General features: G+C 35.3%; 1 protein-coding gene across 1 annotated transcript; it reads left to right on the top strand.

The window, feature by feature from the left end:
- The first annotated feature begins 10473 nt into the window (after positions 1-10473).
- LOC149237481 (1-aminocyclopropane-1-carboxylate oxidase homolog 1-like) lies at positions 10474-11841 on the top strand. The gene is made up of 3 exons (XM_089369291.1): positions 10474-10877; positions 10989-11310; positions 11620-11841. The coding sequence occupies exons 1-3, from the start codon at positions 10477-10479 to the stop codon at positions 11839-11841; spliced, it is 945 nt and encodes a 314-aa protein (XP_089225417.1). The 5' UTR covers positions 10474-10476.
- The last annotated feature ends 10853 nt before the right edge of the window (positions 11842-22694 follow it).

Below are 22694 nucleotides of genomic sequence, written 5' to 3'. Positions count from 1 at the left end.
TTCTTAATAGTATCCAGCATTGGCACACAAATCTCGCTGAAATTCCTTATGAACTTCCTATAAAATCTTGCTAATCCATGGAAGCTACGTACCTCAAACAATTTTTTCGGAGATGGCCAATTCACTATCGCTGCCACTTTCTCTGGATCCATATTCAATTCATTCTCTGCTATTACAAACCCCAGATAAATCAATTCCTTCTGCAGAAAAGTACATTTCTTCAAGTTTATTAGCAGTTTGTTCTGCTGTAATTTCTCCAGCACCTTACGCACATGTTGAAGATGTTCTGCTCTTGTCCTGCTAAAGATAAGTATGTCATCCAAATAAACTATCACAAACTTCCCAATATACTCCTTCAACATCTCATTCATTAGTCTCATGAATGTGTTGGGCACATTGCTCAGCCCAAATGGCATGACCAGCCATTTGTATAGCCCCTCATTCATATTAAAGGCTGTCTTCCATTCATCCCCCTCACGTATTCGTATTTGATGGTACCCGCTCTTCAAATCTATCTTGGAGAAATATGTTGTCCCGCTTAAACAGTCCATCATATCGTCCATTCGTGGTAGCAGAAACCTGTACTGAATGGTGATCTTGTTGATGGCCCTTGAGCCGGTGCACATCCGCCACTCTCCTCCCTTCTAGGGGGCGAGGACTATCAAAACAGCGCAAAGGCTTAAGCTCTCTCTTATCAATCCCTTGTCCAACAGTTCTTGCACCTGCTTCCTGATTTCTTCATTGTCCTTGGGGCTCATTCGGTATGCTGCTTTGTTCGGCAAACTGGCTCCGGGTATGAAGTCAATGTGATGACTTGTGCTCCTTTTGGGGGGTAACTTGTCTGGAAAGTCATCTACAACTATGTCCGTAAACTCCTGCAACATTTGCTGGATCTCCATAGGTAAATCTGTTATCTCTATATGCAATAACACTGTCCTGGCCTTCTTCACCACTACGTAACCTATCACACTGTCCTCAACTTGTCTTAAAGATTGTTTTCCACTCACCAGCAATGCTCTAGTTTCACTTGTCTCAGCTGCCCCTTCTTCTTCTTTGATGGGCAAAAGCGTATGCTTGATTCCATCCTTCACGAATTTATAACAATTCGTCACTCTGTCGTGTGTCACTTTCCTATTGTATTGCGAAGGTTGGCCCAACAGTATGTGATAGACATCCATTGGCATGATGTCACAGACACGTTTGTCCTTGTATCTACCTATTTGAAATTCCACCTCGCTCTATTCATCCACCAGTAACTGATGGCCTTTTTGCAGCCACGAAACCCTCTAAGGACTCGGATTCTTCAAACATTTCAATTCCAGCTTTTCTACCATCTCTGTAGACACTAAATTGTCAGTACACAGCAATTACCTCGCGATTTACAAACTGTTCTGAAAAAAGCCTTCTACTGTGTCTGGTCAGTGACCTATTTAACTGGTTTTAACAACACTTTATGCAGCACTAAAGCTTCCCCTGTCTTTGGAACATTCTCCGCTTCTTGGGGAGGTGCTGCCGCTTCTTCCGGTTGTGCCACGTATGCACCCCGCTGTCCAGCTTGTTCTGCTTTCGAACACTCAAATGATCTATGTCCCCATTTATGACACCGATAACATTGGTAACCAGCCCCTCTTCCTCGGCCATTACCTCTACCCCGCTGGGATGACCTTCCACCCCTTGTACTATCACCTCTGTCTGCTGATCTAGAAGCTCTGGAACTGCTGCGTTCTTCATTGCTGCTAGTAGTTTGCCCTCTACCACAGGACTGGCCTTTCCCTCTGCTGGCTCCTCGTCCTCTTCAGGCATTCTGTCTTCTGGTGATTTTCTCCTCAGCCTTCATCGCACTTTGATACGCTTCCTTAGTGTTATTCGGTGACAAAATGTTGATTTCATCCAAAATATCCAACCTTAATCCATTAACATACCTATCTGTCCTTTCCATTGTATCCTCTGTATATCCGGCCCACAAATTCACTCGATAGAACTCCTCTGTATATTCCCTTACCGTCAATCCTTTCTGCCTCAGATTCTGCACCTGCCTGTGTAGCGCAATCTGATAGTCCCTTGGCAGAAATCTGCCTTTTAACTTGGCCACCATCCTTGACCAGGTCTTGATCGGCAGTTTGGTCATTCTTTTCCTCTCATTTTCGACGTTGTCCCACCATAGGGCTGCATCTCCTTTCAATTTCCTCGCAGCGAACCGAACTTTGCAGTCTTCGCTGACTTCCTCACACTCGAAGTACTTATCCATCTCACTAATCCAATCCAGTAAGACTTTAATAGACAGGTTGCCGTCATACGTCGGGAGTTCCGGTTCAAGTTTACTGCTTACCACTAGAACAGACTTCAACAATCTCACTTCTGCAGACTCACTTTCCTATCCATCTACTGCTCCTTTAGGTTCTTCCTCACTCTCGTCACCAATCTCTGGGTCTCGTTGTCTACTTGCCTCTACTGCCTCCAAATGGGCAGTGAGAATTTGAATCTCCTCTCTCAATCCTTCATTTGCCAATCTGCGAGCACCTCTGCCACCTCGGTCACGAACTTGTCGCCCCACTTCCATATCTTCAATCAACTTTGCCTGCTCTGATACCAATTTAATGGCACCCAACCCAAACTCCCGTATAACACTATGATATATGAAATGATTTGGTTTGTTCTACGAACGTGTGTGGAATGATTTATGCAATAGTTATGCAGTTGATTAAAAAAAACAGACACATGTATGAATCGCACAGGATGTAACTTATGGTTGGTATTACATTTAATGAGTTCATTAAAACAGTCCTTGCCTAGGTAAGTGTGTTTCCCGCTCGAGCCTAGACTCTTCCCTCGGTTTGTCTGCTTGTTTGGTCATTTTCCATTGTTGGCTATGGGTTTGCTACCGAGCTCTGCAATTCAGAATGTTGTGGTTATGCATTAAAGTATGGGCATTTCTTCTTGTCTGTCTCTACATGCATGTGGGTGCTTGTTCCTTGGTCCGTGGCTTGTTCTATTTCACCCAACGGTGGCTTGGTAAGTTCTCTGTCGAACTTCGGCTCCTCTCTATCACAATGTCTTCAGGCTGTGCATGTAAACTTTGGTAGTGGCATTCTCATTTTAGTTGGCATTTCCAATGGTGGCTTATTCTCAGGTTGGCGTTATGGTTTCCTTCGGCTTCTGCGCAATCTTCAGGTAAATGTCCTGTCCCTGCTTCAATCATCAACGCTTCCTTCCTCAGTTGTTAATCTGGCTTGTTCCTTGTTCACTACAGTCAATGGTTGCTATTATGGGAATGTTTCTCCACGATGCTACTACGAGCTCTCAGGTATGGTCACGGTCCCTTGCTCTTGCTCTGTATTTTCCTTCCTTTTAATTGATGTTTGGCTGACTTTGGTGAATGCTGGCTCTATAGGTATTGAGGGCTTCAGTAGGAGGGTTCAACCAAGGCTCTTCTCGGTCCTATCCGGTAGGCTCTGCCACTCTACGATATTTTTGTTGGTTCCTTGTATGGCTCTGTCAACTCAGGTTCTCATTCCTTAGTTTGTGTCTGTCACGCCTTCAAACCCTCACCTAGGGTTTCACCATTCTCGGTCGGTGCTTGCTCTGTTGTATTAGTTTATCGAAATCGAAACCCTCTTCCAGGGTTTGTAATTCAGGGTCTTGTAAGGATGTAACCCTCGGTATTTTATTCTTCCGTGACTCTTTTTGTGGCTCTGGAAATGAAAACGATATTGAAACATGTAATGTTGCACATGTAAATTTACCTGTAATTGTCGTGGCTTGTATTCGCTGTCCCGTCACTAGAAATACTATTGTATATCGTCGACTTATTTAATTAAACTGTTTGGAATTATTTTGTTGAACATTGTAGATGTGTTGTCGATGAAGTGATTACTCAAACTTGTTTTCTCAGCCAATAATGATTATGATTGGTGTCTGTGTTTTCTGTTACGATGCCTGCAAACTCTTTGTTTTGTGCTGCTCCTTAGCACAGTTAAACGAACTGTTTGTTCCCCTCGGGTAACACAACCGAAAAGGTTTACTTTACGGAACCTGTAACTAATAGCTATACATATTCAGATTATTCTCAGTCAAATTTTTTTAACAAATAGGAATAAACATACAGATGGACAACGGTCTAGATTTCTCTGTTGATATTATTTTTATTAGACTGTGAGTGGTCTTCAACTGAACCCCTCTATAGTCTTGTCCTGTTACATTTATAGCTACTCAGTTCTAGTTAATGAAACTGTATGATTGTTCTTTCAGTTGGGTTTTTACAGTTATTTGGTTATTAGTCAGTTGTCCTATATTACGACAAGATTTTGTCTCCCAGTACATTTGTTTTTTTCTTTTCCTTTTAAAACAAAAAGGATAATCCTAGTTTTCTAACAACAGACAACACCAAATCCTAACTATTTAACTATCTTTAACTAAATGAAAGTAAATAAAACTAACAATTTTACCTAATTTCCTGTTGACCATCATAAAAAAAAATCATAAAAGTAAATTCACTGTTCTTTGACCTAGCTGAGACTTCACCTGGTCATGGTGAGCTAGATGCTCCTGCATCACCCATCACTTAATTAACATAATTTGATAACCATATCCAGTAAAGTTCATAATATCAAAAAAATAACTAACTCAAAAATCTCAAAAATTATGTAATCCCATACCTAATTATGAAACTTAATCTCTATATATTATTTTGTTTTATTTTATTAGTAAAAAATATTAATAAAGTGTTAATTTAATTTAATTTACTATTTTAATATTAATATATAAAATTATATAACATATATAATCTTATATATTAATATTAAAAATTTTAATTTTATTTTATTATATTAATAGCTTATTCATATTAATTTATATTACTAATATACTATAATATATCTATATATACACAAGTTAATATTGTTTGTGATTATATATATAAATAATTAAAACATATATTAAAATAAAGTGATATTAATATAATCTTAGAATTAATATTAATAATATTAATATTAAAATACAACTCAATTTAAATATATATATATATTAATTACAAATTTTATATTTAAAAATAATTTCAATACTCAAGATCAATCTATTGTTTTAGATGAAAACCATGCTTATCATTTATTAAGGTTTCTACATGGAACACACTTGATAGTTATTGTATCAAAACTATGCTTATATATTATTAATGTTTCTACATGTAACACACTTCGCAGTTATGGTTTGTCTGAGCGCAACCAAGTGGATTGTTATCCTTGTGTGCATATACAAAAAGAAGGAAGAGTGAAATTTTTTTAATAGAAAATGCAAGTTAGTTTTATTTTGACGATGCAACTTTTTATGTGCAATGTATTTGAACATTGAAATTGATATTTGTTTGAAATTGATATTTGTTTTAATGGAAAGAGACCATTATATTATATTTTATGTTAAGAGATGCCTTTTATAATTATAATGGAAATGTGTTATTTTATTTATGTTTATTTTTAATTTAATATTGTTAAAAAAATAATTAACAAAATAATGTTATTGATTATTAAAAAAACAAAACCAATACACATATTTGACTAGTTTTCATTAAATATAATAGAAAACATTAACATATATATTCTAATTAATATACATACTCCAGATGCCATAAAAATATTTCATTCTCATTTTTAGCCATAAATAATATAGTATTGTTGATGTTACGACTAAGCATGAAAGAGAAAAATATATCGTAAAAATACTTTATTCTCAACCATAAAAAATCAAGCAACATAATTTTATATCAACATTAAAAAGAAATATATATATATATACACTTTTGAGTGTGAGAAAGCTATATAATTCTTATCTTTTATAAAATTATTGTAGTATAAGACTTAAATAAACAATTTCAATATTAATGCTAGCTAATTTAGCTAATTTGTTTGAATATCAACTTCACATGTAGAGAGAACATGTATATTATATATATGTCTTTGTGTGTTGATCATAATAAAATATTTCAATGTTCAATGAAAAGAGTAATTGAAAGAAACAAAAGAAAAATCAATAACTTCTAAATAGTAAAAAGATGTGTAATTTAATATGAATGTAATATATGACATTTCAAATATTTTTAATAAAAAAATATAATATGAGTAATAAACAAAATATTTCAATATATAGGTTAAGTAATATTTACATGTAACTAAAAATATATTAATAAAATGAAAGAAATATATTTTAACATGAACACATTAATTAATAAATAAAATAACATAAAGTATTCAAAGCTCATGTTAAGTGAAAATTTCGATACCAAATATGTATATATTATATATGGTTGAAAAAAAATGTGTCTATATTATATAGAACATTTGAAAAAAAAAATTATAGAAGAATTATTCAGGGCTTTTTTAAAGTATATTTTTTGGGTTAAATTTTGTTTATAGTTAGCAAAGATTTGATGGAATTGCAAATTTGAGCTATGCAATCTATCTAATCAAGGTGGCAAAGTAAATTTTCAAGAGGTTGAGTGTATCTATACATTCAAAATTGTAATTTCAGTAATGAATAATTACACATGATGTGCGTGTCTTAACCACAGATCTAGATCTAAAAAGTGTCGTGAGGGATCAAATATTTAGAGGTGCAAATTTATAATCCAAGTTTAACACTTTAAAAGAGTTTTGTATCTTAAGATAGATTTGATCCCTCTAGGCGCTTGCTAGATCGATGGTTGAGATGGATCTATACTCATGCTACTTCAACTGAGTTTAGGGAGAAAACAATCCTTGAATCCTAAATTAACATTATCCAACACCAATAAATTATAATTCAATATTTTTAAATCTATTTATAAATAAAGATTAGCGCATCCATACAAATTATACAGTTAGTAAATGTTGATAGACATTAATCCATAATAAACATGCAAACACTTACTTTATAATACAAAGTATTAAAAAAAATAAAAAAATTAAGTAGAATATAACTTTATTTTAAATTATTAATATTATTCATGATAAAGATAATTAATATATAAGATAAAAATATATAAATTTAAAAACATGGAACATGATCATTAAATATAGATATTTACCCTTATTTTACAATGGAGATTCTTAATTTGTAAATAGGCTATGTTACAATATCATGGTTGATCAATACCATATTCCCAAAAAAATATAACTCACTTCATATGACATTTGTTCATATAACATTTTTTAATTAATCAATTTAATTAAAAGAGAAAAATATATGTAACCACTTTGACTATAAATCTCAACCTTCGATTTTATATATTATAAAGAATATTCTAGAATATTCCATAAAATTAAATCCCTACTATCCTTATTTGAAAATAAACATACATATCAACCTAATCAAAATATATAAATCTCAACCTTTGATTTTGTATATTACAAAGAATATTCTACAATATTCCATAAATACTAAATCTCTACTATCTTTATTTCAAAATAAACGTACATATCAACCTAATTAAAATATTCTCAAGTTAAAAATAATTTACAACTCCAAAATAACCACCTAATTAAAATATTCTCATTGTTAAAAATAATTTACAACTCCAAAATAACAAAATATTACTGCGTTTCAAGGAAAATAAGGAAATAAAATTATTTTCACCATCTATCCGTAGTAATTAGAAGCAATCACCTTCACACAAAATATCTTCTGAATAATAAGGAGCTATGGAATTTGGTACTAAATTCAAGATTGAGAATATAGTGGTGGAAATTTTATAGACAGAATGCTGATATGACTGGGTAAAGCCCGAAAACCAGTTGAGAAACGTTTAATATTAATCTTTTGAAGTTGATTATAAACAATTTTGTGAGAGTATTTTTGAAGATTTGAAAATTTCTCAGGTACACATAAGACAAAGATGAAGTTAACGAAAAAATTCAAAACCAAAGAAGAAGAGGAAGATGAGTCGCATGTAAAGACAAATAATAAGAATGAGAAGATAAAAGGAGCCATAAGGAAAGATTCACAAACAATAAAACGTTACCATATTACTAATATTAGTAAGTAATTAAATGTTTGATACAATATTATTTATAGTAAAATTAGTCAAGGAAGTAAAATAGATTCTCTCACCTATATTCTATTTCAATATGTTTTTTAACTCTATCGCTGGATTTCAGGTATACGGACATTAAGAAATTCAGAGTTAAAAAATGGGTTTTAACCTACAACCAAAAAAGTTCTTAAAATAAAATGTATTATTATATCCTTGAGATATGTCTATTTTATTATTATATCTTTGAGATATCTCTTTACGTGTTTACCTAAATATCAAATATAACCGTTTGTTTAATAGATAATTAAATTCTATATGCAAAGAATATTAAGCTCGTTCAAATGAATAATTAAATTTTAATTTTGTTTGTTCGATAGTTAAATTTCAGTTGTAACTAGTATGATATTTGTTATGATTATATAAGTTTTTGTATTTTAAAATAAGATTTTTTATAATTTAATTTAATTATGAGTAATTATTAAGTAGAGTTTAGAGATTTAACTATCATGATATATATTAGAATATTTATATTAATATTTATTAATCAAAAATTAAAATTTATCTACAGGTTATTATGATTTTTTAATTATTTTATATCAAATTATCTAATTAAATAAAAATTATCAACAAATGTTATATTGGGCATATGGTATTGAAATGCCATAATATTGACCACAGTATCCTAAGAAGAACTATTTACATGTTAAAAATATCCATAATAAGGTGATGTGAATCCCTATAGTTCAGAATATTATTAGATGTTTTTAAGATATATAGATGTTTAAATCATATATCAATTATTTTTAATTAATAATAATTTTTATAAATTTATAATTTAATTATTTTTATGTTTTTCTCTTTTTTCTTTTTAATGTGTGCAATGTGAGATTTAAAGAGTAAGAGTCTTGATGTTTATCATGTATTACTGCCTATCAAATTTTAACAATTATTTAATATATATGGCTATGTTAGATGTAACTAATATCCATTCACACATTTTTAATAGATTTATAATAGAATAAACTATAAATACAAAATTTAATTATATATTTCTTTGTTTAAAAATTTAAATATAAGTATACTCATTGAAATAAAATAAAAATATTTTATTTTATTTAAAAGTTTATTTATTTGTGTTTACCAGGGTTTGGATCGCTGGTGATTGTGCTTTGTTAAGGCACTATTTGAGTGATAAAAAATCCATGGTAATAAAAATTTATATATTTCTTATTTCTTATGATTTGAATTTATACTCATTATAAAATTTAAAGTTATAACCTATAATAACAAAAAATCTATACCCAACTATCAAGGATTTTTGCAATATATTAGTTGAAACTATGCACTCAATAATAAAATTCCTATATTCAAATGTTCATATTATTATAAAATTAAAATACAACACTACCAACTCTATATATAAATAAACAAAATCATATCATTTAATAAAAAGTAGAAAGTTCCATTTATCATATTTTTTTATTATTTATATAAATTTATTTTCACCTTTCATCTTTTAAATATATATAAAAACTTCCATCTTAATTATTTCTAACTTTCATATTTTGAATGTGTAAATCATATATATATACTCTGTCATAGATCGATGAAAATTTATCACCAATAATATAAAGTTTATCCCCAATCAGTATCTATTTAAGCTCACTGTCACAGACACAACTTCGAAACACATTTCACAATCCCTATGTTTCACTTTATTGTGCCAAATAATTGAGAGCCACGAATTTTCGAGTTCTACTGCTATTGAAGCTTCTAAGGGATATAATTTAATCTGTATCCTCAATGGTAAAAGCGGCCTCCTGACATGTCGGTAGTCTGTAAAACATTGAACTATTTATTTTCACTTTCAATTCAATGTCCCATTCGAGGATATGATATGGTCCCATTCGCATTTGATAAATATGGATTAGTCAACAAAATCGGCCTGTTCGGATTCAATGGATATGAATAACTTGAACGCCGAGGTCATACCTATTGTTTATTTTATATCACCAGACCAAAAGAATACTCCCAGCGTCCATCCGTTTGAAATTTGATACGTGAAGAGAGTATCAGAAGTCCTATATGTTTTATTTCTATGATTTTTTTTTTTTGGAAATTTTAGTTATAATTATTAAGTTCCAAGATTTAGGTGATGTAGGTTTTTAACGGTGATAAATCTATTTAGGCCATAAAAAATATTCGAACATTCCCATTATTCTATTTTTCAAGAAATTTCTCACCAATTCCAGCATCTTCAAAAAATTTCTTACTAAATTCCAGGCATTAGAAAAAATTGTACCCTCGTTAAATAACCCATTTCCATTTTCTTCTATAAAAAGAGCCGTGCTATCTCCTGCAATCGACCTGAGGCGCCTTTATCGAGTACGCATTTGTGTTTTTCTGTTAAAGTATTAGAGGCCTCTTTGTCGACTATGCCCTTGTGTTTTTCTGTCTGATTATTGGAATTACGCAGCATGGATTTTACGGTTGTTGACGAGGAGCTCGCAGTTCCCATCATCGATGTTGGTCCTTTGTTGGATCCCCATGACCCTTCTGCAGCTCGAGCGGCGGAATTAGCTGTTGTTGGACAGATCGGTAAGGCATGTGAAGAATGGGGATTTTTCCAAGTCATAAACCATGGAATTCCCTTAGATCTTATAGAAGAAGTGTTGGCTAGTTCACGTATATTCTTCGAGTATCCTGCACAAGAGAAGATGAAGGCCAGAGCACGGGCCCCCGGAGGTGATAACTCGGAGATTCCCGTGATGGATTACAATTTGTATCCACCGGGTAGATGGGATTCATACGAGAATCTATACTACGGCGCTGGCCGATCAGCGTGCAACGCTTTTCCGGAGGAATTGCCTCAGTTAGGGTAGCAAAACCAGCATAGCTATCGATTATTATTTCAAACATTGTTCTTCGTATTCGTATAGGCCAATTGATAGGGAAGTCATTAATTTGATATCATGACTTGCTTATGCAGGATGGTAATAGAGAAGCTGATGATATTCCTATCTAAGATGGTGGAATTTATGGAGAGCCTCATCTCCCAAACCCTCGGATTGCCTACTAATTTTCTCAAGGAACTCAATGGGGACAGGATTGAGCCCTTAAAAGTGCTCTGCTATCCGAGAGCCACGAGGCAGCAGGAAGAGATAGGAGCATGGGAGCATCAGGACAGCAGCTGCATCACGCTGGTGGGACAAGACGAGAGTGGAGGGTACCAAGTTCTCAAGGATGGTAAATGGGTGCATATCAAGCCTACTAAGGGCGCCCTTGTCATCAATATTGGCGATATTCTTCAGGTAACTCAAGGAATCACCATATCATTATTTATTTATTTATTTTTGTGTTCGTTTGATCCACCGTGATTTGAATTTGAACTTGCTGTGCATAATATTTTATAACATATAGCATAGCAATGGTAAATTAAACTATTTCGTTACCTACGAATCGACATATATTCATACCATTAAATCTAAGGAATTAAATCCTGAGCCTCTAATGGGTGTGGTGTGCTCTACATATAGCAGGTATGGAGCAACAACAGATTCAGAAGTGCTGCGCATCGTGTATTGAATAGTAAGGAAAGAAGACGATGCTCGTTTGCATAGGGCAGCATTCCAAACCCGGGTATGATAGTGAGGCCTCTTCCTCAGTTTACCACTGACATCAACTGCCCTGCTGCTTACGCAGCATTCATGTACAAAGATTATATGCTCAAGAGAATCCATGACAAGACACACCCTCCTGCTAGCTGCCAAGATTTTGTCAACATCTCCGTCTACGCTATCGATAAAGTTGATATTAAACAACAATGCAATGTAGCTGCATGAACAAAAGCTCTACGTGGCACCTGCGCCTAAATCTATGTTCGCCTAAGAGTAATAAGTTGCCACAGGGCGACATGAATTAGTGCGTCCTGAATGCATGGAATCCCTATAGGTTAATTTTAACGCGCTTTTCAGTTCTGTTTGAAACGATTCGATAGTATGCATTACTATTCAAGTGACGTATATTTGGTCTCCTGTCAACGTCGATCGAGCAGAATCACATTGATAGCGTTGCTTCCATTCGAGGGCTCTTTTCACACGAACTTGAATACAAATTTTGAATTTATATATTAAATAAATAAATTTTGAAGTGTAAAGGTTAGTTTGGTGGATTTTTTTTGTTTTCAGATCACTTTTATTATTTTCAATAAAAGTTATGAGTTCAATTTTCTAAACCTTAGAATTAAGTTTTGTTATTAAACTCATAAAAGTCATTCTTCAAATAAACTTCATATATATAACATTGAAACTTCACTTATCTTTAAAATGATTAAAAAAGTACAGAAAATAATAGGTTTAGACAATAGTCTTCGGTGACACCATTCTCTTGAAAATGTAAATTATGGTATAAGGAGCATTTTTAAATATTTTACACTTGAATATTATTACGAATATTTCTAAAAAGAAGAAGAATGAATAAAGATGCATAAAATTAGTTAAAAGAGAATAAAAATAATAAAAAATGAAATAGGTAGAATATCATAATTCTTTTTGTTACATTAACTATGAGATTTTGTTTTTTATATATTGAAAAAGAGTCTCTTCACTTTTTTGAATATGGGTTTTAAAAATTTCGAAAAAATTCTTAGCTTTGAGTTTGGGAAAAAAAGCAAAGTGTCATCATTGGATGACAAATGGGAAATTCATAGAAAATAGCTAAAGCTAAATCTTTGTTGGTTAGTTGGTGGAACCAACCGAAGAACTATCGAACTCCCACTAATCTTATCTTAATAGTGTTTTTTTTATTAAAAACAAAATCATTAACAAATTTTTTTATGAAACGAAAAAAATTATGCACCATGCTTATTAATTTAATCAAACTTATACAACATTAATAAATTGCTCACATATTTTTATTCCATTCTTAATGATGTGTTTTTCCACTAAAAATATAGTACCATAATATGCATGCCATGAAGTACATGCTAGAAGTGATTAAGAGGTCAACCAATATTCTCAAATAATAACAAAATATTAAGATAACAATGATATAACATTGTTGGGTATTTTTCCATGGAGAAAATACCAAAAACCAAATGAACAAACACACAGAGGTAATGCTCTGTTTTACCTCCACAAGATCTTTTAAGCACAGGAAAACTTAAAAGAAAAAATTCACAGAGAAACAGAGTATTTCACCATAAAATATTTCTGAGAAATTACTGGGTTAACTGCTGTAAATCCCTTTTTACATTCACTGCAGTGAAAACAACTTACTGCTGTAATAAAAGTTTACATAAGTTTACTGCTGTAAACAAAATTCACACAGACTTACAAAAAAAAACTTCACCATTTTCTTTATGCACTGCTTGTGCAAAAACCACACATGGTTTTCTTACAACTCCAAAAATTACATCACCTGGTTCTTATCTTTTTACACACTGTTGTGTGTTCAATACATACCACACATTGTTTTCGCTTTTACTGCACCTTCGTTTTACAATGCTCCACACAAAAATTTCAACCCACGAGCTCCTTTCATTTGGCTCGCTCTATACTCTTTCGCTGCTGCACTTTACATATCTCCCATGTGTAACGAAAACAATACAGAGCACATTTTGTTTACTGCTCCATCGTTTCTTTTACAATAGTCAACACTACAACCACAAGCACATTTTCACATGGCTCATATATATAAAAACTTAATACAAAACATACATAAAAAAACGTGGCCCATACTAATATTAAAGGCCCACCTAAACTACGTACACATAAAAAAATATAAAACGTGTGTGCCCATAATCATTTAAAAGGGCCACCAAAAAGTACGTACAACCACCAACTCCATTAATTCTTTCATTCTCGGCGGTCAACAAAAAGGACAAACATTATACAATTTGGTTTTGGGAAGCCATCGGGTCCGCGCTTCATCGCATCACAACTTTACTCATGTCAAAGACCCCGACCCTATGACATTGCCGATAGCGATGTGCTGATGCGATATCGGCGATCGCTCATCGGCGATGTTTCATATTGCTGCCACTGCCTGCCTCCGATGCTCCAACCCGCCGATATGCCGACTTGCCGATATGCCGATATGATCTGGACAGTTTTATGGTTTCGTTCGGTGGTTTTTGGATGCAGCGTCCTGACTGAGTCGGCTACCATCGCTGTCCCTATCCGCCTGCAGTTGGAATTACCATTCCAACACTCCCCTTTAATTTCAACTGTTGGGCATTCAATCTTACCCAAGCACTTCCTCACATGGAGGGATTCACTAACTGCTTCTGATGCAGTTCATAAACAAACAATGTTGTCTTCCTCTTAATAGAGGGATTAACCTGAAACTGTGCTTAAGAGCACCTTCCTTATGACAGAGGGATTCACCATAACAATGTGCTGAAAAGCACCTTCCTCTTGACAAAGGGATTCACCTGTGACTATGCTGAAAAGCATCATCCTCTTGATAGAGGGATTCACCACGACACTGTGCTGAAAAGCACCTTCCTCTTTAATAGAGGGATTACAAACAGACACTGCTTTACATGCAGTTCCAAAACAAACAATCGTTGCACTGTTGTGTGTGCAAACTCATTACAATGTTCTCTTATGCTGATGCATATTCTCTGCTGCACTGTTGTGCCATCTTCTTTACTGCGTCTACCCCACACTGCTGTGTCTACACTTGCTGTTGTGTTACTGCACTTCACTTATTTGCATCGCTGTGTGCTTCTCCTTCTTGCCATCATGCTGCTGTCCATAACTTCCTGCTGCTGCATTTTTTTCATATTCACTGCTGTCCATACCCATAACCATAGACTGTCATCCCTGGGTTTTTATTTGCTGCTGCGTTGCCTCTGCAATTTGCACTGTCGCTGCCTTTTTGTTTCATCATACTGCTGTGTGCCCATACTCTTGGCACTTCATTCTCTACAAAAATAACATAGGCTGCTGCCTTTTCTTATGCACCCTTGCTTCACACAATCGTAGTCTTCATTTTTTTTACACAATGCACTAGTGTGCAATTCCTTTGGCTTTCTGCTGCCACACACATTCTTATACATCCGGTGTGCATTAAAAATCTGTTGTCCCTGTTTTTCTTTATGCATTTCTTTGCATGTTGCATTGCATACAAAAAAAACATTACATTTTTTTTACTGTTGTGTGGAAGAATTTTATTCCATTCTCAGCCACTGGGCATTTATGCTCTGCTGCGTTTTGCCTTCTTCTCATTTCTTCTCATTGCTTTGCATTTTCACTTCCAATACAAAGCATTTCATCTGTTGTGCATTACACTCAATCTGCTGTGAGTGTATTCTCTCACTTTGCATAAAAGGAAAACTACATTCCATTGCTATGCATTTCAATGCATGTGCACCACAAAAAAAATTTCAAACTGCTGTTCATGTTCTATCTTCCCACTACTGTGAGGGTCTCCATGCTTTGCATTTTTCTCTTATCTCGCTGCTGCTCTTTACATTTCAGCGCTGCCATCTTTTCTTCCTTATGCATTTCTGTGCATATTGCATGAACACAAAGCAAAAACATTGCTGATTTCATCACTGCTGCATATTACCTTTCAGAGGGATTAACAAAGATTTCATTTGCAACTGTTGTGCTGCAATACATCCTCCATCAACAAATGACTGTTAATACAGTCCAGTAACAAAAATTACAAGCTCCCCTTTAATGTATGCTTGTCTTCTTTTAACAAGTTTTCTCAAAACAAACTTAGATCAGCTGCGTTCCTTAAGGGGCTTTCACACTGTATTTCTTTTCTTCTCCATACTTGTGTAACTTTCTTCTTTTCTGTGGGTCTAGCTTGCATAGGAGCCCATCTTAAGTTACAGTCTCGTGCCATATGCCCTATGTTATGACACTTAAAGCATTCAACTTTATTCATGAATAAGAATTCATGATTTCTTCTTGTGAAATTATTTCTTGGAGATTGTCGAGGACCACAACATCTATCTCCATGAAATGATCTACAGTCTCTTGCCATATGACCAAAGTTTGAACAAGAGTAACAATAACCATAAAATGAACTTTGGTACCTGGGAGATGGAGGTTTCCTTGATGTACTTCTGAAGCTTTGTTGCCTTGAGATCCTTTGATGATGACCATTGTCTCTTGCCTTCTTGCCATCAGCTACATTTCTTCTTGGAGCTGATTTTCTACTTGGAGCAGGATTCCTTCTATTGTTGCCTTCATTTTTCTCCTTGCCTTTGCCGGAACTAGGAGCATCACCATCTCTTTCTGGCTTCTTCACATCTCATTTGCTTAAAACATCCTCATCCTTGTTTGAGGGTTCACCTACATACCCAAGTCCTGATTTATCAAATGGAGATCTGTGATAGCTGAGCATGTCTTCCAAAGCTTGAGAGCTCTTCATCATTTTGTTCATCCCTTCAACCTTCTTCCTGAGGAGGACAATCTCTTCTTCTAACTTTTCACATTCATTATTTTTCTTTGCTAGTTGTCCCTCAGTTTCTTCCTTGCTACGAGTGGCTTCAGCTGCTACTATTTTGAAGGAGATAATCTCTGTCTTTATTTTGGAGATTTCTTCATCATTTGCTTGACTGCTCTTCATTCTCTTTTCAGCTCCTTGTGCCTGCTTCTTGGCTTCTTGTAGTTCGGACTTAAGGGAGGAGACCTCTGCCTTGTACTGTCCAATCTCTTCCACAAGCTTATTCACTCTCTTGTGTCTTTGTTCAAGTTGACTTGTCAAGGCATCTGGCTGCTTGTTTACTTCATTCAGTTGATTTTTCATAGACATGACTTCTTCATGATGTTTCCTCTTGCATTGATCAAGTTCCTTCTTGAGCTTGGCTAGTTCTTCATCCCTTTCTTTTACTTGAAGCTTGATGAGGTCAAGCTTTTCATTCTCAGCTTCTATGATGGGTTCATGACTTTCTTCTTGACTCATTTTCATGGTCAGTGCTCCCTTTGCATGAAGGTCATGCAGTCTGTCCCATATATCCTTTGCTGATGAATATTTTCCTAGATTCTTCTTCACAGAATCAGGGAGTCCATCCAAGATTAGTTTTACTGCTTGTGCATCATACTCCATGGATTCTTCATCCATCTTACTGTCATCAATCACTGACTCCCAGACTTCAATCCCCTCAGACATTAGAAAAGCCCTCATCATTATTTCCCATACATCAAAGTTTCCATGAAACTTTGGAGTTTCAAATAGAATGTATTCTAATGGATTGCCTTCTAGTTTAGTAGAAGAGGGAGACACATTTTTAACAGTCCTGGAGGCTTTCTTCTTTGACCTTGCCATTTTTAACTAGGCTTCAAATACTTGACTGTGTTTTTTTAATCACTGACTGTTTCTATAACAATAACACAAAGGAAAGCTTTGACAAATACCTTACCCCTTTTGGCTGTGGCTTCACACTGCTGGAGAAGTTTGACTGCTGCAACCACACCTTCCTTCAGCTTCTTTGAGTCTTCAAAGAGCCTGGACTAGCTCTGATACCACTATTGGGTATTTTTCCATGGAGAAAATACCAAAAACCAAATGAACAAAAACACAGAGGTAATGCTCTATTTTACCTCCACAAGATCTTTTAAGCACAGGAAAACTTAAAAAAAAAAATTCACAGAGAAACAGAGTATTTCACCATAAAATATTTCTGAGAAATTACTGGGTTAACTGCTGTAAATCCCTTTTTACATTCACTGCAGTGAAAACAACTTACTGCTGTAATAAAAGTTTACATAAGTTTATTGCTGTAAACAAAATTCACACAGACTTACAAAAAAAAACTTCACCATTTTCTTTATGCACTGCTTGTGCAAAAACCACACATGGTTTTCTTACAACTCCAAAAATTACATCACCTGGTTCTTATCTTTTTACACACTGCTGTGTGTTCAATACATACCACACATTGTTTTCGCTTTTACTGCACCTTCGTTTTACAATGCTCCACACAAAAATTTCAACCCACAAGCTCCTTTCATTTGGCTCGCTCTATACTCTTTCGCTGCTGCACTTTACATATCTCCCATGTGTAACGAAAACAATACAGAGCACATTTTGTTTACTGCTCCGTCGTTTCTTTTACAATAGTCAACACTACAACCACAAGCACATTTTCACATGGCTCATATATATAAAAACTTAATACAAAACATACATAAAAAAACGTGGCCCATACTAATATTAAAGGCCCACCTAAACTACGTACACATAAAAAAATATAAAACGTGTGTGCCCATAATCATTTAAAAGGGCCACCAAAAAGTACGTACAACCACCAACTCCATTAATTCTTTCATTCTCGGCGGTCAACAAAAAGGGCAAACATTATACAATTTGGTTTTGGGAAGCCATCGGGTCCGCGCTTCATCGCATCGCAACTTTACTCATGTCAAAGACCCCGACCCTATGACATTGCCGATAGCGATGTGCTGATGCGATATCGGCGATCGCTCATCGGCGATGTTTCATATTGCTGCCACTGCCTGCCTCCGATGCTCCAACCCGCCGATATGCCGACTTGCCGATATGCCGATATGATCTGGACGGTTTTATGGTTTCGTTCGGTGGTTTTTGGATGCAGCGTGCTGACTGAGTCGGCTGCCATCGCTGTCCCTGTCCGCCTGCAGTTGGAATTACCATTCCAACACTCCCCTTTAATTTCAACTGTTGGGCATTCAATCTTACCCAAGCACTTCCTCACATGGAGGGATTCACTAACTGCTTCTGATGCAGTTCATAAACAAACAATGTTTTCTTCCTCTTAATAGAGGGATTAACCTGAAACTGTGCTTAAGAGCACCTTCCTTATGACAGAGGGATTCACCATAACAATGTGCTGAAAAGCACCTTCCTCTTGACAGAGGGATTCACCTGTGACTATGCTGAAAAGCATCATCCTCTTGATAGAGGGATTCACCACGACACTGTGCTGAAAAGCACCTTCCTCTTTAATAGAGGGATTACAAACAGACACTGCTTTACATGCAGTTCCAAAACAAACAATCGTTGCACTGTTGTGTGTGCAAACTCATTACAATGTTCTCTTATGCTGATGCATATTCTCTGCTGCACTGTTGTGCCATCTTCTTTACTGCGTCTACCCCACACTGCTGTGTCTACACTTGCTGTTGTGTTGCTGCACTTCACTTATTTGCATCGCTGTGTGCTTCTCCTTCTTGCCATCATGCTGCTGTCCATAACTTCTTGCTGCTGCATTTTTTTCATATTCACTGCTGTCCATACCCATAACCATAGACTGTCATCCCTGGGTTTTTATTTGCTGCTGCGTTGCCTCTGCAATTTGCACTGTCGCTGCCTTTTTGTTTCATCATACTGCTATGTGCCCATACTCTTGGCACTTCATTCTCTACAAAAATAACACAGGCTGCTGCCTTTTCTTATGCACCCTTGCTTCACACAATCTTAGTCTTCATATTTTTTACACAATGCACTAGTGTGCAATTCCTTTGGCTTTCTGCTGCCACACACATTCTTATACATCCAGTGTGCATTAAAAATCTGTTGTCCCTGTTTTTCTTTATGCATTTCTTTGCATGTTGCATTGCATACAAAAAAAACATTACATTTTTTTCACTGTTGTGTGGAAGAATTTTATTGCATTCTCAGCCACTGGGCATTTATGCTCTGTTGTGTTTTGTCTTCTTCTCATTTCTTCTCATTGCTTTGCATTTTCACTTCCAATACAAAGCATTTCATCTGTTGTGCATTACACTCAATCTGGTGTGAGTGTATTCTCTCACTTTGCATAAAAGGAAAACTACATTCCATTGCTATGCATTTCAATGCATGTGCACCACAAAAAAAAATTCAAACTGCTGTTCATGTTCTATCTTCCCACTGCTGTGAGGGTCTCCATGCTTTGAATTTTTCTCTTATCTCGCTGCTGCTCTTTACATTTCAGCGCTGCCATCTTTTCTTCCTTATGCATTTCTGTGCATATTGCATGAACACAAAGCAAAAACATTGCTGATTTCATCACTGCTGCATATTACCTTTCAGAGGGATTAACAAAGATTTCATTTGCAACTGCTGTGCTGCAATACATCCTCCATCAACAAATGACTGTTAATACAGTCCAGTAACAAAAATTACAAGCTCCCCTTTAATGTATGCTTGTCTTCTTTTAACAAGTTTTCTCAAAACAAACTTAGATCAGCTGCGTTGCTTAAGGGGCTTTCACACTGTATTTCTTTTCTTCTCCATACTTGTGTAACTTTCTTCTTTTCTGTGGGTCTAGCTTGCATAGGAGCCCATCTTAAGTTACAGTCTCGTGCCATATGCCCTATGTTATGACACTTAAAGCATTCAACTTTATTCATGAATAAGAATTCATGATTTCTTCTTGTGAAATTATTTCTTGGAGATTGTCGAGGACCACAACATCTATCTCCATGAAATGATCTACAGTCTCTTGCCATATGACCAAAGTTTGAACAAGAGTAACAATAACCATAAAATGAACTTTGGTACCTGGGAGATGGAGGTTTCCTTGATGTACTTCTGAAGCTTTGCTGCCTTGAGATCCTTTGATGATGACCATTGTCTCTTGCCTTCTTGCCATCAGCTACATTTCTTCTTGGAGCTGATTTTCTACTTGGAGCAGGATTCGTTCTATTGTTGCCTTCATTTTTCTCCTTGCCTTTGCCGGAACTAGGAGCATCACCATCTCTTTCTGGCTTCTTCACATCTCCTTTGCTTAAAACATCCTCATCCTTGTTTGAGGGTTCACCTACATACCCAAGTCCTGATTTATCAAATGGAGATCTGTGATAGCTGAGCATGTCTTCCAAAGCTTGAGAGCTCTTCATCATTTTGTTCATCCCTTCAACCTTCTTCCTGAGGAGGACAATCTCTTCTTCTAACTTTTCACATTCATTATTTTTCTTTGCTAGTTGTCCCTCAGTATCTTCCTTGCTACGAGTGGCTTCAGCTGCTACTATTTTGAAGGAGATAATCTCTGTCTTTATTTTGGAGATTTCTTCATCATTTGCTTGACTGCTCTTCATTTTCTTTTCAGCTCCTTGTGCCTGCTTCTTGGCTTCTTGTAGTTCGGACTTAAGGGAGGAGACCTCTACCTTGTACTGTCCAATCTCTTCCACAAGCTTATTCACTCTCTTGTGTCTTTGTTCAAGTTGACTTGTCAAGGCATCTGGTTGCTTGTTTGCTTCATTCAGCTGATTTGTCATAGACATGACTTCTTCATGATGTTTCCTCTTGCATTGATCAAGTTCCTTCTTGAGCTTGGCTAGCTCTTCATCCCTTTCTTTTACTTGAAGCTTGATGAGGTCAAGCTTTTCATTCTCAGCTTCTATGATGGGTTCATGACTTTCTTCTTGACTCATTTTCATGGTCAGTGCTCCCTTTGCATGAAGGTCATGCAGTCTGTCCCATATATCCTTTGCTGATGAATATTTTCCTAGATTCTTCTTCACAGAATCAGGGAGTCCATCCAAGATTAGTTTTACTGCTTGTGCATCATACTCCATGGATTCTTCATCCATCTTACTGTCATCAATCACTGACTCCCAGACTTCAATCCCCTCAGACATTAGAAAAGCCCTCATCATTATTTCCCATACATCAAAGTTTCCATGAAACTTTGGAGTTTCAAATAGAATGTATTCTAATGGATTGCCTTCTAGTTTAGTAGAAGAGGGAGACACATTTTTAACAGTCCTGGAGGCTTTCTTCTTTGACCTTGCCATTTTTAACTAGGCTTCAAATACTTGACTGTGTTTTTTTAATCACTGACTGTTTCTATAACAATAACACAAAGGAAAGCTTTGACAAATACCTTACCCCTTTTGGCTGTGGCTTCACACTGCTGGAGAAGTTTGACTGCTGCAACCACACCTTCCTTCAGCTTCTTTGAGTCTTCAAAGAGCCTGGACTAGCTCTGATACCACTATTGGGTATTTTTCCATGGAGAAAATACCAAAAACCAAATGAACAAACACACAGAGGTAATGCTCTGTTTTACCTCCACAATATCTTTTAAGCACAGGAAAACTTAAAAAAAAAAATTCACAGAGAAACAGAGTATTTCACCATAAAATATTTCTGAGAAATTACTGGGTTAACTGCTGTAAATCCCTTTTTACATTCACTGCAGTGAAAACAACTTACTGCTGTAATAAAAGTTTACATAAGTTTACTGCTGTAAACAAAATTCACACAGACTTACAAAAAAAAACTTCACCATTTTCTTTATGCACTGCTTGTGCAAAAACCACACATGGTTTTCTTACAACTCCAAAAATTACATCACCTGGTTCTTATCTTTTTACACACTGTTGTGTGTTCAATACATACCACACATTGTTTTCGCTTTTAATGCACCTTCGTTTTACAATGCTCCACACAAAAATTTCAACCCACGAGCTCCTTTCATTTGGCTCGCTCTATACTCTTTCGCTGCTGCACTTTACATATCTCCCATGTGTAACAAAAACAATACAGAGCACATTTTGTTTACTGCTCCGTCGTTTCTTTTACAATAGTCACCACTACAACCACAAGAACATTTTCACATGGCTCATATATATAAAAACTTAATACAAAACATACATAAAAAAACGTGGCCCATACTAATATTAAAGGCCCACCTAAACTACGTACACATAAAAAAATATAAAACGTGTGTGCCCATAATCATTTAAAAGGGCCACCAAAAAGTACG

Source organism: Pinus tabuliformis, chromosome 8 (assembly GCF_031772625.1).
Source record: "Pinus tabuliformis cultivar Carrire ecotype Pingquan chromosome 8, CPIR1, whole genome shotgun sequence".
In the NCBI taxonomy this organism is placed as follows: domain Eukaryota; kingdom Viridiplantae; phylum Streptophyta; class Pinopsida; order Pinales; family Pinaceae; genus Pinus; species Pinus tabuliformis.
This window is presented reverse-complemented; position numbering and strand designations above follow the sequence as displayed.